We start from the raw sequence: 15,769 nt of genomic DNA, 5'->3' as shown, positions 1-15,769 counted from the left end.
TACAATGAGTGTTCAGGGGAAAAGACCAATTAAAAAGCTAGCTGCTCGGGCCATTCCACCAGACCATGTCATTTTAAAGTGACATCCAATAGAGAGCAAACTATAAGATGCATTGTGTTCTTCCCTTACTTTTCAATACTGGTCTAAAATGAACCGTGAAATGCTTTATTGCCAATTTCCAATTCAGAGTTTGTAAGATTGAAACGTTAGAAGTGTCATTTCATGCTTAGACACTGATGTTACAACCACATATTCATATGTTCCACCTTGTGCAGCACAGGAAAAAATATACACCAGCAATTTGTTGTCCCTAAACACTCAAAAGTAATTTGCTTTATTTAAGTCACACATTCCTGGGCAACTGTCAGGGTTGTGCCAAATAAGCAGTACTGTTAGAATATCACTTACAAAAGCATTGCAATATTTTCTTTAAAAGTATGCAGATGAGTTATGTTAAAATTCTTCATTTTAGCATCGACATATAGAATAATTGATTACTGTGAAACAATGCCACGCTTTCACAAAGAAATGTTTAATCAAAGCTGCATTGTCAGAGTTTGGGTAAGGAGTGCCAGACAATTGCTTTTTCATTTTGAGTTACATGCAGAACCAGTATCTCTGCGGTACTGGTCAGGCACTTATATTAGACAATCAGATCGTTGAAGCAACCAATGCTTACCAGTCCGTGCCCATTATTCCTTGCTTTGTTATTGGAAGAATGTAAAACAGTTATTGCAATTTGGAATATTTGGGGTTCAATCCTTGTTTATTGTTGATATAACTACAGTCCATCAGGGTAATGGCCACATGTCCACTTTTTAACATAACAGTGGTTTAACTTCCATTTTAAATCTTTTTGGATGTGAGCATTATTGGCTGGATCTTATTACCCATCTCTTATTGCCTAGAGTCATACTGGTGTATGTATGGAGTCACATTAGACCAGACCAGGTAAGGATGGCAAATTTGCTTTTCCGATGGATGTTAGTGAACCAGACTGGTATTTATAATAGTGGTTATGTGTTGCCATTAGACAGTGGGATTTGAACTCAGCCCTGAGAAAGTTAGTTTGTGGGTGCTGGATTGCTAGTCCGGTGACATTGTCATGATGCTACTGCCTCTGCTGTCACAAACATTGTTCAGTCTATACTGAGTAAGAGAGCATGGAAAGACAGCAACCTGGCTGAAAACACCAAACTGCAAGTCTACCAAACCTGCATCCTCAGTGCACTCCTCTCCAATAGTGGAACCTGGGTAACACATGCTAGGCGGGAGAAAAGGCTGAATGGTTTCCATCAACAGTGTCATACATATCCTCAGCTTTTCTTGGCAGGGCATGTCTCCAGTTTGGAGGTCCTGAAATGAGCTGATTCCTGTAGCATTCTTCGGATGGACGATGGCCATCTACTCAAAGACCATTTGTACAGTGAACTGACCACTGCGTCAAAACCTCCTAGCATACATATCATTTGCAAATGAGATATGATGATGGTGGGCAGTGACACTGACTACTGAGAGACATTTGTTGACAGCTGTGACCTCTGAAGGCTTGAAACAGTTTGAAACAGTGTTGGCAAAGGCGAGTAGGAATAAGCAGCTCAGCTGATCAAGAAGACAGCCCAGAGAAAAGCAGGGGAACTGTGCCCCTTCTCAGTTCACTGACTCCTACCACAAAAGGTGTGGCTGAAACTGCTATGTCAGGGTGGAGCCCTGAACTTTATCATCTAATGATGCTTCATCCATAGTTTATCACCATAATGCGAGGCATTGGCTGCAATTGTTACAAGGGTCATGACAAGTGCATACATGTTATCTCAAGCTGCCTTAAAGGAAGGAGTCATCCTGCATCTCTGCTCTTTCTGTCTTTCATCTGTGAAATGTATACAAATACATTCATTTCTTCTATTTAAAGATACAAATTAGCTTCCACCATAACATTTTTTGCAGTAGTGTTTAACATATTACACCATCATGTGATCACATTTTCTGAACACTAGGAACAATTTCCAAACATTCTCCAGCAAAGTGCTTGCACTGCTAGCTTTGATAGGAATATTCATTATCTGTTGCAAGAAACACCAACATTACAAAATGTGACGTCAACATCAATAGCACAATTATTTTGTATTTTCTTTTTGCTTAAAGTTTGAAGAGTTTAGTTATTTCTTGACATTTCTTGGTCTCATCTGGCCTGCTCATTATCAGCCATCTATTCTCACTTTTATTCCACTGTTTCCCATGACTTACTTCAGACTGCATGTGCACCTATGCTCTTCATGAAACTGTGAGGATGTATTAACATTGCTCAAGATTCCAACCAATGTACATTCATCATACACTCATTGAAATAATTTAAAATTGATGATTTCATTTAGTAAAAGGATAAAGCAAAGTGTTGCATGAAATGTAAATGAGATTTGAGCAAAATGCAGAACTCTCAATCTCTGGACCAATCAATCGACAAAAATAAGGAAGAAATTACCAGAATCATGTTCACTTGCTTTTCACAGTGTAGGTGGCCCTGAGGCTTTGTTCAGTCTACATTTGTACATCTTTGTGTATCATAGCAACCCATTTCTTGAGCCAATAGCTCCTATAAGGCATCTGATTCTTGCGTTATACAAAGAATGCTGCTTGTGTTCTGCAAATTTCACATCACTGCAGTCTTTGCTTAGTTATAATAACAGAAATCCACTACAAAGTAGGCGTATAGAAATTGAACACCATTGGCAGGCTGCCAGTAAGCATGAGAGCAACCAGTATAAGATCACAGCAAAAAGTCATGTTCTAAAGCTAAAAAACAATTTTGGTAGCCCAGTGTAGCATTATTCGCAAAGGATTAATTTTTTTAAAAATCCAAAATATGTCATCAACTCTCTATCAATAATTAAACATTATACTGACAATTAGTGGCTCTAGTGGGACTCAATTTTTCATAATTCACTTGTATTCTGAATGCTGGGATCACTGCCTCCAAATGGCATTTTCCGACTCTTTTCGTTAGGAGGGAGAAGCATCTGCCTGATCACACACCACCATTTCTGTTAATGCTAAGAAGACCAGTTATTTTTTTCACCACTTAAATTAGATTGTCCCAGACAACCCCAGCTTTGTGTAGTTGTGGTTACATGTTGTACCATCCACTGGTCACATAATATGGAGCATGGAGTTGCATTATTGCTTAATTCTCTAAGTATTATTCTATTTTCACATAAATGGAGTTTCAGTTTAATATTCTTCCTATTCCCTTTCAGGATGTCATATCCTTAGGAAGTGGAGAGCTGTCCTTTTTTCTAAAGTGTTCAGTCTCTGTTGATGTTCTCTTTTGCAGATCACAGGTGTCGTCCTATTGGCTGTTGGAGTATGGGGTAAACTCACGTTAGGTACTTATATCTCGCTTGTCGCTGAGAATTCCACAAATGCCCCTTATGTACTTATTGGGACTGGCACTACCATTGTTGTCTTCGGCCTCTTTGGTTGTTTTGCAACATGTCGTGGAAGTCCATGGATGCTGAAACTTGTAAGTGACACAGTTTTGCTACATTGAACATGGACATGGTGCATATCTCAAAACAGTTTCAGTGAATGGAGAATTATTGGAGCAATATATCACAAGTGATAAAATTACAATTGCAATTCTGTTTTAACAGCTAATTTAATTATGTAAGTTCATGCATCTTGGTAAGTTTGACACTCCACTGAAGATAGTGGGGGCTGGTGCAACTTGAAATGTAAGAGTGTCTGCAGATTGGGGTTGAGCAAATGTTGTATTTTCTTCCAGCTTTTCTAATAAAACATAGTGTAGTGGCAGATTGCAGCACATTGATTGACCTGCACATGTTCTCACAGGGATTTTCAACCTGCAGGCAGGCTAGAAGATGCTAGGATGACTCTTTTCAAGAAGCAATTCCTTAATTTTGCTGAACACAAACTAAGTTCTCAAGAAGAGATTGAAAGGGACAAAGCTACCAAATCCCAAACTGTTTTAAAGAAAAACTACCAATGCAACCTACAATTCAATAAATAAATATTAGACACGTAGCAATTCAGTAACATCTCTAGGTCATCTGACCAAGGCTGTTATTATTGTACAATTTTAACTATTTTTCCTTTACAGATGCACATGAACTTATTTCTGAAATTATTAATTTAAGGGGCATAAAGGCCTTTACCTCTAAGATATTATAGCTTAAACTCTCAACAGTATAAACAACTTTTTTTTTCTTTTTCTTTAAATGACAACAGTGACTATATTTCAAAAAAAATGTCATTAGCTGTAAAATGCTTTGAGATGTCTGGTTGTCATGAATAATGCTCTATAGATGCAAAACTTTGCTGGGTCAATTGGTGCTATACGACATGTAGTGAAGGAGAAAAAGGCTTCCTTTCTACAGCAGCTTTTGTGACCTCAGGGCATCTCAAAGTATTTTACAGCCAGTGAAGTAGTTTTGAAGTGCAGTCGTTGTTGTACTGTAGAAAAGATGGGAGCCAGTTTGCACACAGCGTGTCTCTCAAACAGCAGTGTGCTATTGACCAGATTGTCTTGTCTTTCATGCTGACTGAGGGATGAATATTGGCCAGGTCACCATGGATAACTCTCCATCTTTGAAAGTAACTGGCATCTTAGTTTAGCATTTCATACCAAGAACAAATGCTCTGACCAATGCAGCATTCCATCACTGCACTGAGATGCTAGTGTGGACTGTTGTGCTGCAGTCTTTGAGTGTGATTTGAAGTCATAACTACTTGACTCCAGAGATGTAGGTGCTACCAGCTGAACCATGGCTAGCACTCCCACAGAACTACAGTTGCAAAACCTCTTTTTTTTTAAAGAGTGTATAATTTTTTCTTATGAGCAGTTGGCCTTCGTTCACTAGCTGTGTGTTCATAGCTAATGCCCTGAACACAACTAATTCCACAAGACAGGGATGGCCATATGTCCCTTTGCTCTGTGATTCACTGAGTCAGTGTTGCAGCAGTGATTTTTATACCTTTTTTTCACAAGTGCAATTTACCTATTCACATTGAAATTGATTTGAAAACATAATTCTCCCGTCCCTGTTCACAGACGTTATATTTTTCTGCTTCCTTTGTGTGTCTCCCCACTATTTAATTGCAATAGACAAACGCAGAAATTGCTGGAAAAGCTCAGTGGGTCTGGTAACATCTGCAAAGAGAAAACAGAGTTGCTGTTTTGAGTCCAGTAAAGAGTCATTGGACTGGAAACATTAACTGTGTTTCCATTCCACAGAAGCTGCCAGATCTGCTGAGCCTCTCCAGCAGTTTCCATTTTTGTTAGTTGTGGATCTGCAGCATCCACAGCTCTTTGTTTTGTACATGTAGATTATCACAACAAAATTAAAAAAATAGGAAGCACCTTGGCTGATGTGCGATTCTTTCACTCTTATCTGGGCATCCCATGGCTCCAGCGATTAATACGAGTAGCTGATTCATACCAACCACTTGATCAAGAGTTGGTGCTGATTTAGCTGATCACAGCAGATGGTAGAGGCCCTGCCTCTGGTTTCCGATCTCCCAGTGCCAGCTGAGGTTCCTTGGGATAGTAGAAAATTTGGGAATGTTCTTAGTCTTGATAAATTAAGTGCTGGTCGCTATAAGATTGGACTCAGCTTAAATAATTCCAAGCAGGCAAATGCCTACTGATGATTGGTAAGCTTGCCTATGAAGAGAAACCACTTGGATCAGTAGCTAATTGAGGAGAGCAGAGAAGAGTAGATGCAAAGCAATTTTTCTGTGGAAAGTCAAAGTCTTGATGTTTATCCCTTTTGGTTTCTCTTTGAAATTCCTGAGGTCAGATGCTACGGCATTTTATTTTTAAGCACATCATTTAACAGAAGGAGGAATTTCTTTCAATATGTTTTTGGCTTTATCTAGTCATTGACCTTTAACATCACTAACATCTAGACCATTGCTTCTCTATTTGCAGTATGCCATGTTCCTCTCCCTGGTATTCTTGGCGGAGTTGGTAGCTGGCATTTCTGGATTTGTCTTCCGACATGAGGTAAGTATATATGTAATCTTATTTGAATTAGGATCTGAAAATCATGAATCTTTTTATGTTGTTCTCCAATTTTCATCCGTGTTGCAAGTACTCATGTTATCTTAATTAAATGCTTATTTGCAGTGTATTTGCTGCAAAATAAGCATGAGAAATATACAAAGCAATAATTTAAAATGGAGTGTTTCAGTTTCATCCTCTGCAGATTACACTACACAATTGCTTTCATTGTATTGCACCCAAATATGTTTTCATTCATCCATTTCTTAGATTTTGATTTGACAAATTCAGACTTTTTCTTCACCCAGATGTTTTCTGTAGAGCCAAATTGTGCCTGGGTGTTTTGAATGAGGGTTTTTTTAAAATCATTCATTTGGACGTAGACAGGACTGGCTAGGCCAACATTTGCTACCCATCCCTAATTTCTATGAAGAAGGTGGTGTTGAGCTGTGTTCTTAAATTGCAGCAGCCTTTTAAGTGTAGGGACACCCATCGTGTTGTTAAGAAGGGAGTTCCAAGATTTTTTTTCCAGCAAGGTGAAGAAAGGCAATAAAGCACCAAGTCAGGATTGTCTATGCCTTGGAAGGGAACTTTTAAGTGGCAATGTTCCTGTTTATTTGTTGCTGTTGTCTCTCTAGGTGGTGGAGATCAGGTGTTTGAAAGGTGCTGAACTTGGGGCACTCATTGTGGCTCCTTCATCTACCACCTTCAACATTCAGTCATTCACCACTAACATACAGTGACAGGAGTGTGTACCATCAACAAGATGTACTGCCCTCACTTACTGAGACAACTGCAGCAACACCTTTCAACCTATGACCTTATCATCTAAGAGGACAAGCGCAGCAATGTTTGGGAACAACAACATCTGCATGGTCCCCTCCAAACCACACATTACCATGATTTGGAAATGCATTGCCATTCCCTTGCCATCACTGGGTCAACATTCTGGAACACTCCCAAATGCCTGTACACCCCAAGAACCGAAGTGGCTTAAGATGGCAGCTCACCACTGCCTTTTCCACAGCAAATAGGATTGGCAAAATGTACTACAATAAGATAAAAGTCAATGTTTAAATGACAAATGCCTGTGAACAATGCTTTCCTACTATTCTGAAATGGAAACTTTTATTAAATGACAGACGACTGTGTAAAACTGCAGATTTTTTTCCATATTGTTCCCCTATTCGATCACCATTTCACCATCCAAAGCAGACCCTTCAGCCAATTATATTGTGGACTTCACCCTTCACAATTCTTCTGTCTTACTGTCCTTTTCATAACCTCTTTAACTGGGCTTTAGTTTGCATCTTCTAAGCTTTCTTCCTTGCTATTCAGTCTGCTGATCCAGCTGTAATGTGCTTTGGAACATTTTAGTGCAATTTGTTTAGCAAAATATAAACAATAGCATTTTTTGTGCAGATATTAAATATCGTTCCATTTTACAACAGATCAAGGACATCTTTTTCAAGACTTACACAGATGCTGTTCATAATTACAATGGAAAAGACGAGCAAAGTCATGCAGTGGATGATGTACAGAATAGTGTAAGTCATTTATAACTGTTGTGTCAAGTGTAATTAGTTCTTTTCCTATGGGGTCAGCAAGGATTATTAAAAAGAAATTGGCTTTTTCGACAAAAGCGTATATTGTAAATGCTGAAACCAGATCTGAAAGCTTGTCTAGATGTTGCTACACCTTGTTTATGAGTATATCCCTTCACTGCTTTTATTTCAGCACGCACTTATATCAATCCCTGCGCACAGATTTTTAAAAAGTTGGAATTACATAACAACATAATTCACAGAGAGCTGAATAAGTGACAATCAGGGCAAAAAATGGGGACACCAGGTTAGGTAAGGGGAAGGGTGGGGGAAAAAGAGCTGAAAGAGCAGTTTTGAGTTGGAATGGAGCTCTACGATCAGTGCTGGGGAAGTGAACGGCCATATTAGAGATTGAAGGCTTCCTTGAGGTGGTGGGAAAGGAACATGGACCAGGTTTCTGGACTGAACAGGAGGTACTACTTTTTACAAATAAATAGCCTCAAGCTGCGCGTAAAAATATTGTAAACCATTGTCATGTAATTCTACTCATGCAATTAAACCTCTAATCCCCTTGTTGACTTCCCTTTACACAGACCACAGACAGAGGGGGAGAAGAACATGAATTATGGATAGAAGGGAAATCGGAAAAAACAATTCAGTGATTCTGGTTCTGAGGTGATTCTTGTCATAGAGTCATAGTGATGTACAGCACGGAAACAGACCCCTCTGTCCAACTCATCCCTTAGGTCCCTTTTAAATCTTTCCCCTTAAAACCTATGCGGTCTAGTTTTAGACTCCCCCCACCCTGGGAAAAAGACCTTTACCCTATCCATGACCCTCGTGATTTTATAAACCTCTACATTGCCACCCCTCAGCCTCTGATGCTCCAGGGTAAATAGCCTCGGTCTATTCAGCCTGTTCCTGTAGCTCAAGCCCTCTAACCCTGACAGCGTCCTTGTAAATCTTTTCTGAGCACTTGCAAGTTTTGCAACATCTCTCCTAAAGCAGGGAGACCAGAATTGCGTGCAGTATTCCAGTAGTGACCTGACCGATGTCCTGTACAACCACAACATGGTCTCCCACCTCCTATACTCAATACACTGACCAATAAATGGAAGCATACCAAACACCACATTCACTACCCTATCTACCTGAGACTTTCAAGGCACTATTATGCGGGTCAAAAGACTAATTTACAGTTGTCCTTCAGTGGACGCTTTCACTGGTTTGCAAAAGTTGTTTGAGTTATCAATTAAAAATCACAGCCTAAAGCAACTGCTGAAGGAAAGATGAACTGATTTTCTATGAGTTTAAAATGGCTTACTACACCGAATGGAGAGAGAACTCCAAGCTGGTGGAGGTCAGATGGCTTCTCTGTATCTTGTTTCCAGCTCCAAGCTGCTCAGTTAACTGAGAACCAATCACATTGTTGTTGGTAAGTAGAAGGCCTTTGTCATCAATAACTGATCCATAGACCAATGAACTTCTTGACAACGAAAGCTCCATCTGTACACAATCAAACAGCTTGAGTTAGTCTGCTATAACTGACATCCATACAAACAGCTTTCAAAATGAATATATAATTGCTTGCTTTCAAACCATACAGCCATAATTGGATTTTCAAACTGTTCTTTTCACATTTCAATCCACAATTAAAACAAATAAAAGGACTCAGTCTTCATGCTTCAATGCTGGTGTAAATCAAGGAAAAACATCAGTGTTAGAACATAGTGTAGTACAGTAAAGCACAGCACAGTACAGGCCCTTCGGCCCACGATGTTCGTGCCGAACTTTTGGCTTGCAAACATGGCGGTTGGTACAAAACCCACTGAGGAAGAGTGAAAGCTTAATTTAGTCTTAAACATTGTGAAACTGCTTCTCTGAGGAACCCTGTACCCCTGGGTACTGAGATACCCCTGTTACCACTTGCCCAATATTGTTTCCAGGATGCAGAGTTGTACCTACAGACAAAGATAGCAGATTGCTAACGGAAGTTAAGACTCCTTTTAAGCTTGGTTTCAGACATCCACAAGTGCATCTGGCATCTCAGAAGGATCTAAATGGGTGTAACAATAACGTACATGGTCTGACAGTTATAGTTATCCCAGGATTTGGCCTTTGAATTATGACATTTTCTGAACATAGAACATAGAACAGTACAGCACGGTATGGGCCCTTCGGCCCACGATGTTGTGCTAAACTTTTATCCTAAACCTAGGTCTATCTAACCTCCACACCTACCTTTATACTATCATCAAAATGCCTATCTAATAGCCGCTTAAATGCCCCTAATGAGGATGACTCTGCTACCCTCTCCTGCAATGCATTCCACGCCCCGACCACTCTGAGTAAAGAACCTACCTCTGACGTCTCCCCTATGTCTACCTCCACTCATTTTAAAACTATGCCCCCTTGTAATAGCTACCTCCACCCTAGGAAAAAGTCTCTGGCTGTCCATTCTATCTATACCTCTGATCACTTTGTACACCTCTATCAAGTCACTTCTCATCCTTCGTTCTAAATTGAAAAGCCCTAGTGCTCTCAACCTTTCCTCGTAAGACCTTCCCTCCATTCCTTGCAACATTGTGGTAAATCTCCTCTGCATCTTTTCCAATGATTCCACAGCTTTCCTGTAATGTTTTGGCGTATAATCATAGATTTAATTGGTTTGACTACATAGGCTGTTTGAACAATTACATTTAAATAGCCACTAGGTTACCCATCGCCGCTCTGGACAGCAAGAGTAAACAGGTTTTCCCTCCGTTCAGCTTTTCTAGAGCACAAATAACAATTTTAATTTTGATGTATTTCTGTAATTTACGTCATTACAGTCCGTCAACATATATTGGACATCAGCTTTCCTGCCAGTTTGGCAGGAAACTGGATGGACGCAGGAATGACCAGCACATGGCAGAACCTCTGTTCTGCCAATTCTGCTGAAAAAAATAGTCAAGACAGAGTCAGAAATCCCAACCTATACTTTTAATCCAATTTTAATTTGAATGGTTATCAAAATATTCAGTGTTGAGCCAGATGAGGTTCAAGGATGCCTGAGACGCACCTGCCAGTCTACGGTACAATGCTTCATTTCAACATGGCTCTACAGAAACCCAGCCACCCCCTATAGTTAGGGCCAGAATCAAATTCCCAATGCAAATGTGGCAACACTGAAGGCAAGAGGATTGTGGGCAGCTCTCTTTTGAGGTCTGCATTGATTATCTGTATTTTCATTCTTGATGGGGAAGTCAAAGGTCCAGTTTAATTAAAACAACAGTGCTTAGTGTTTTATGAGTCCAATTTTCTGTTTTTCATTTTTCCCTGTTCCTTTCTCTTGTATGGTTCAGTCTCAAATTTTAGAAGTTATTTCTTTATCTTGCTGTCAGCAAAATCACACTGAAGCAAATCAAATGTCTCTCTTGCAGCTACGCTGCTGTGGAGTGCAGAACTACACAAACTGGATCACCAGCACTTACTGGCCTGAGCACAGCTTCCCTCGGAGTTGTTGTATAAACAGCAGTGACTGTAACCCAGAGGATTTGCGGAACATGACTGTTGCTGCCACTAAAGTCTACCAACAGGTATAGGCACATGTGGGGTTTTTGAGAAGTATTACTGCATTTGCACGTTGGATTTTGTACATAATTTTACTTTTAAATATACAAAGGATATGAAACATATAGTGAGAATTTATTTCTTTATTGTCCTTGCCTTCAGATAACCTAACTCACTTTACAACCAATGAACAATATTTTAAGTGCAGTCACAATAATGCAGCTATACAGAGCATGAAAACTGCAATGTTCCACAAGGAACAATTCATCTGTGATTTCTTTTTTGAGCAAAGAATGTTAAAACACTGGGAGAACTTACAGCTCCTCCAAACTTGAAATTTTAAGCCTCGAACTTAAAAATGCAGATAGGACTCATGTTTGACGTTTCAGGATTTTCCTGCTTAAGTACTCCGACCGAAAGAAAGATCACCTGGCCAAGACACAGAGACACAATTAGCAACCAGCTCAATGCTGTCTCATGCCCGTTAATTTTAATGTGTAAAGTTATTCATGAATGACCCTGCCTACTTTCTTTCCTCCACCATTCAGTTGCGATCCACTAACTGTAACAAGAAAATCTGTTTAATTATCTTAAAGATATGAATTGCCAGAAATGCTCAGTGCTGTCGTTTTATGGTTAGGGCTGTGCTGCTTTGTGGAAGGATTGAAGCAATGAACTCAGGAAAGCTATCAGAATCTTTTCTCATTGTGAGGGAAATTTAATGAATAAATAGGGATGTAATGCTTTACTTACACAGGGAATTCATGAGACTGGATCTGGAATACTGTGTACACTACTTTCCCTGTATTTGTGAAAGGATGTTAATGAATTGGAAGCAGTTGAGACAAGGTTTACTGAAGAGCCTGACCTGAAACATCGACTTTCCTGCTCCTCTGATGCTTCCTGGCCTGCTGTGTTCCTCCAGCTCCACACTGTGTTATCTCTGACTCCAGCATCTGTAGTTCTTTGTATCTCTTTTCTAAACTGATACCTGGAATGAGCAGATTGCGTATGGGGAAAGGCTAGTCCTGTATCCTTTGGCATTTAGAAGAATCAGAGGTGACTTAATTGAGACGTAAGATCCTGAGAGGACTTGACTGGGTGGATGTGGAAAGGATTTTTCCTCTTGTGGGTGAACATAGAACCAGGGGGTCGTAGTTTAAAAATAGAACATAAAACATAGAACAATACGGCACAGTACAGGCCCTTCGGCCCACGATGTTGTGCCGACCTATTATCCTACTGCAAGATCAAACTACCCTGGATACCCTTCATTTTACGATCCTCCTGTGCCTTTTCAAGAGTTGCTTAAATGTCCTTAAAAAAAAGTATGCCAACTCAAATATTGAGAGTGTGATTTCTGTAGGTCCTACAAATAATAAAATTGGAACTGTAATTGTATTATTTTACAAAATGGCAATCCCTACTGATGACCAAGGGAATGAAAGATTATCTGGGATATACAGGAATGTACAGTTGAGGTTAAAATCACATCAGCCATGACCTTATTAAATGGCAGAGCAGGGTTGAAGGGCCAAAGGCCTACTTTTGTTCTGCATTTGTATGTTTGTAAATGGTCAGAAAACGTACATTCTAATGAAGAGAAACTTTATCACAGCCTGTCTTGTGCAATTTGCTACATTTGTTTGTTTTTATCCTGCCTGCTGACCCCAATTGTTTGCAAGAGCAGTCTAAATTTATGCTCCAAATCAGTTAGTGGGCTTGAATATACAGTTTTTTGGACTCTGAAGTTAGCAGAGTACTAAAACAAAGTCCTGAAGAGTTAATGACTGTTTGATTTTATTTTGGTTGATAGGGTTTTGGGCATCATTGGCCAGGCTAGTATTTATTGCCCGTCAGTAACTGCCCTTGAGAAGGTGATGGGACACTACTTTCTTGAACATCTGCAGCCCATTAATTATAGGAATATCCTCCATGCTGTTAGGGACGGAGTTCTAGGATTGCAACCCAGTGATTTAATTAAATGGACTTATGTGCTATTGCTATATAAATGCATTGTTCCATCCAACAACATCGCCTTTCCCATGGAGAACTAACTTCTGTTATTTTATTCCCATGACTGATATTTCTTAGAACCTGTGCTATAAATTGATGAGTACCTTGTTGCTACTGCAAACCACAAGTTTTTAGTATTTATAAACATTGATGCAAGGAATTTGTTTCTTGAGAGTGAGGACTTTGCTCAGACTGTTTGTCACGGTAGGTAAATACTTGGAAGTAAAGTTTAAATCAAAATTTATCTTTGTGCAACATAAACATGCATTTGTATAGCCTCTGTATCATAGCAACACCTCCATGAATTACCCAGGCGGTGAAGTAGGCAAAATTTGACCAAGCCAAAGAAGGAAATATTAGGACAGGTCAGCAAAAGGACATGGTAGAACAGAGAGGTTAAAAAACATCGAAAGATAGAAAATAGGAGAGGAGTAAACAAACCAGCCCTTCAATATGACCACAGCTGATCATTCAACTCGATACCCAGTTCCTGCTTCTCCCAGTACCCTTTTTGCCTTTTGGCCCTAAGAATTATATCCAACTCCCCCTTAAAAACATTCAATGTATTGGCCTTGACAGCCTTCTGTAGCAGCGAATTCCACAGGCTCACTGCTGTCAGGGTGAAGGAATTTCTCTTCACCTCATTTCTGAATGGCTTACTCCATATCCTCAGACTGTGACCCCTGGTTCCGGGCTCACCGGTCATCAGGAACATCTTACCTGCGATTACCCTGTCTAGTTCAGTCAGACTTTTATGGGTTTTAATGAGATTCACCACCACCTCCTTCTAAACTCCAGTGAATATAGTCAGAACCAATGCAGTCTGTCTTCATCACATGTTAGTCCTGCCATCCCAGGAATCAGTCTGGTAAACCTTTTGTCCCTCCATAACCAGAACATCTTCCCTCAGATAAGGATACCAAAATTGCACATAATACTCGGTGTGTGGTCTAACCAAGGGCCCAAGACCCAAATGCATCAAGACTTAAATCCTTTCAACATGAAGCCCAACATACCATCTGTTTTCTTCCCTGCCTGCTGAAGCTGCCTGCTTACTTATACCAAATGACATACAAGGACATTCGGGTGTCGTTTGACTCTCCCCTGGTGCAATCTATCATCATTCAGATGATAAAGTTTTCATGTGTTTGCCACCAAAGTGGATAACCTCAAATTTATCCATAATATGCTTCATATGCCTTGCCAGTCACTGAACTTAACCAAATCACACTGAAGCAACTCTCCATCTTCTTCCCAGTTCACTCTCCCATCCTGCTTTGTAAAATCTACAAACTTGGAGACATTACATTTAGTTTCCTCATCTAAGTCACTAATATATGTTATGAATAGTTGAGGTTCAAGCACTGATCCCTGAGGTATCCCACTAGTCACTGGCAGCCACTTGGAAAAAGACCCATTTATTCCGACTTTGTTTGCTGCTGACCAGACGGTTCCCTATTCATGGCAGTACACTATCCCCATTCCCATTTGTTTTAAATCGCTCATATGGCACCTTATTGGAAGCCTTCTGAAAGTCAAAGTAAACCACATCCATTGATTCCTCCCTATAGTACCAGACTATAAGCCCAGGAAGGCTAAAAGACATCTTTATTGCAAAGTACAAGGTGATTGCTGACATTAGTAGAACCATCATCTGCACAGTGTCAGCGTCTTTAAGGGAGAAAGCCAAAAGGAAGGATTGTCACATATATTTGATAAAAGACAGTCAGAATTCAATTAGATTAACACAAGGAATCTTTCCAAGATGTTGGTTTGTGGTTTCACACGTTACTGTGTTAGTGACATTAGGAAGGATTGTCTGCTGTGCTAAGTGAAGAATAAATGTCTAACTAAGAATTAAAGAGAAAATGTCATTAACTTGTTTGGTTTTTATTTGTAGGGCTGTTATGAATTGGTGACCAGCTTCATGGAGACAAACATGGGAATTATTGCTGGGGTTGCGTTTGGAATTGCTTTCCTACAGGTACAGTCATTATTGGGGTCACTTTCTGACATTGCACACCTGATGCACAAATTTATCTGCTGGGATTCATTTTAGGAACTCTGGAAAATTTCTAGGAAAGTAAGTTCATTATCTAACCCCTTATTACTATAAGTAAATTATCCTTCCTCAGGCTCTCCATGATAGTAAAGATGGTTGACACTGTCATCCGAATCCATTCAATGATAGTAATGAAATCTGCTGTCACATTTAGCTGGTTTGCTTTGTTTTAATTGTGCCCCCTTCCCGAGGTAAGGATAGGGGAATGCTGTCTTGGAAGGGTGTTGGAGGGAGACCTGATGTGATGTCATTGGGCTCACCCATTGCCTATCTGTGTGACCAGATTCAAACAGAATTATGTTAGATTACACCTGTCTGTCCTTCACGTAAATACTGGCACACAAAGTAAAAAGCTGTTCATGTCCCAGATCAGAATTCTATCACTTTTGTCATGAAATCACACCAAGTTGTTTTTTTTTCCCTTTTCCAGTTAATTGGAATGTTGTTGGCATGTTGTTTGTCTCGATTCATCACTGCAAACCAATATGAAATGGTGTAATACAGGGATGAAGAAGATAAGTTCTGCTTGTGAGTAAAACTGTTAACTTTGCTCCACTGTGCACAGAACAAATACAA

The 15,769-nt window shown here is 39.8% G+C and overlaps 1 protein-coding gene across 1 annotated transcript in view; it reads left to right on the top strand.

Moving 5' to 3' along the window:
• Window positions 1–15,769, top strand: part of tspan7b (tetraspanin 7b) — a 90,274-nt gene that overhangs the window by 69,529 nt on the left and 4,976 nt on the right. Inside the window, exons 2-7 of the mRNA XM_048540132.2 lie at window positions 3,332–3,520; window positions 5,948–6,022; window positions 7,471–7,566; window positions 10,986–11,141; window positions 15,032–15,115; window positions 15,624–15,721. Of these exons, the coding sequence (XP_048396089.1) occupies window positions 3,332–3,520; window positions 5,948–6,022; window positions 7,471–7,566; window positions 10,986–11,141; window positions 15,032–15,115; window positions 15,624–15,692 (669 nt within the window). The 3' untranslated portion in view covers window positions 15,693–15,721. The remainder of the gene's footprint in view (window positions 1–3,331; window positions 3,521–5,947; window positions 6,023–7,470; window positions 7,567–10,985; window positions 11,142–15,031; window positions 15,116–15,623; window positions 15,722–15,769) is intronic.

This window comes from Stegostoma tigrinum, chromosome 12, assembly GCF_030684315.1.
Source record: "Stegostoma tigrinum isolate sSteTig4 chromosome 12, sSteTig4.hap1, whole genome shotgun sequence".
Taxonomy (NCBI): Eukaryota; Metazoa; Chordata; class Chondrichthyes; order Orectolobiformes; family Stegostomatidae; genus Stegostoma; species Stegostoma tigrinum.
This window is presented reverse-complemented; position numbering and strand designations above follow the sequence as displayed.